Here is a 1,821-nt window from a genome sequence, read left to right as displayed (position 1 = left end):
TTTTTTTTTTTTTTTTTTTTTTAACTACCTGTGATTTTGAGCAAGTTGTTTTATATTTTCTGAGCCCCATTTTTCTTGTGTACAAACTAATGATGCTAATAACTTCATTATATTATGTTTATAAAAATAAAAAGATACATGTAATATGCCTGTCTGGTTTGCGGTAGTTCCTTGATAAGATTGCAGGGGTTCTGTTACACTGCTGTTAAGTACTATCTCATTTCAAGATACCTTTTGAATTTTTTGCTGGAGGCAAATGAGTTAGCAAGGGTATTTTGGGAAACCAAGCTTGGTTAATCGTGCTTCTTTTTTGAGAGGTGGGCAGGGACTCATGTAGAGCATACTGGTCTACTCACTATTTACCCAGGGATGAACTTCAACTCGATTGTCTTGCCTCTGCTTCCCTATGCTTTTATACCTGTCAATGTTTTTCTTTTTTTCTTCTTTTTCTTTTTTTTTTCAAGACAGGGTTTCTCTGTGTAGCCCTGGCTGTCCTGGAACTCACTCTGTAAACCAGGCTGGCCTTGAACTCAGAAATCCACCTGCCTCTGCCTCCCAAGTGCTGGGATTAAAGGCATGCGCCACCACCGCCCGCCATTTTTCTTTTTCTTGATATTCAGCTGAAAGGTGAGATTATAATGCATTCCAGGGAACACACTATTGGCTACATGGTCCTACTTTTGATCTCTGTCTTAGGATTCCCTTCATTCCATCTAATAGTAGCATCTCCCCTCTTCCTGACACGTACTGATAGTACTACTATGAAATCAGCTAACACAGACCTGTTGCCACTTCTCTGAACAGTTACAGATGCCTTGGGCCCCTGCCGCTATCTTTTTCTCTTAATTGTTAATTATTTTATTTATAAAGGTATTTTGCCTGTATGCATGATTGTGTGCCACATGAGTGCCTGGTGTCTGCAGAGGTCAGAAGACAGTGTTGGGTCCTCCAGCACAGGAGTAACGCATAGTTGTGAACCTCACTGTGAGGGCTAGGGATTGAACCTAGGTCCTCCAGAAAAGCATCCACCCCTCAAGCCCAGTAATGCTATCTTTGTATAACCAGGAACAATGTAGTCATCCTTTTCTTCTAGAACCCTCTCAACCTATGCGTGAAGATCGTGCAGGGAATCCGGGCCATGGAAGTTGACTCTAGTCAGTATTCTTTGGAACTGATCCAGTTGGTACATGCATGCCTCGACCAGGTAGGCCTGATGTATTCATCTGTTTCATATAGCCTCAGCATTTGGGCTATGATATAGATATGAAGCACACAAAACCTCATCTATTTCCTCAAGCTTGTCTCAGGATAAACATTGGTAATTTATGATACCTGTGTGCTTTAGCAAACAAATTCTTATTCTATTTTTAATCCTTTTAAAAATTATTTATTTATTTATTTATTTATTTATTATGTGTATTGGTGTTTTGCCTGTGTGAGAGAGTCAGATCCCCTGGAACTGAAGTTATAGACAGTTGTGAGCTGCCATGTAGGTGCTGGGAATTGAATCCAGGTCCTCTGGAAGAGCAGACAGTGCTCTTAACCACTGAGTGGTCTCTCCAACCCTTTTTTTTCTAATTTGAGAATATGTAATTATAAGATGGTTTTTGACATCTAAGTTGTGTTCCTTTTTCTTTTTTTTTTTTGTAAGCAAGGTTTGCCACAGCTCAGGCTTGGCCTTAAACTTGCTGTATTCCTCTGGTCTCAGCTTTCTGAGTGCTGAGACTACAGGTATATACTACCATCACACCTGTAGGAGGATAACTGGTTTTATAAAACTATAGTCAGGTATATAATAAATTCTTTTTTTTTTTTTTGGTT

General features: G+C 39.5%; 1 protein-coding gene across 1 annotated transcript in view; it reads left to right on the top strand.

The window, feature by feature from the left end:
* Nek9 (NIMA related kinase 9) overlaps nt 1-1,821 on the top strand; it is a 39,516-nt gene that overhangs the window by 11,231 nt on the left and 26,464 nt on the right. Inside the window, exon 7 of the mRNA XM_031355408.1 lies at nt 1,094-1,204. Within this exon, the coding sequence (XP_031211268.1) occupies nt 1,094-1,204 (111 nt within the window). The remainder of the gene's footprint in view (nt 1-1,093; nt 1,205-1,821) is intronic.

The sequence above is a fragment of the Mastomys coucha genome, unplaced genomic scaffold (assembly GCF_008632895.1).
Source record: "Mastomys coucha isolate ucsf_1 unplaced genomic scaffold, UCSF_Mcou_1 pScaffold6, whole genome shotgun sequence".
Classification (NCBI taxonomy): Eukaryota; Metazoa; Chordata; class Mammalia; order Rodentia; family Muridae; genus Mastomys; species Mastomys coucha.
This window is presented reverse-complemented; position numbering and strand designations above follow the sequence as displayed.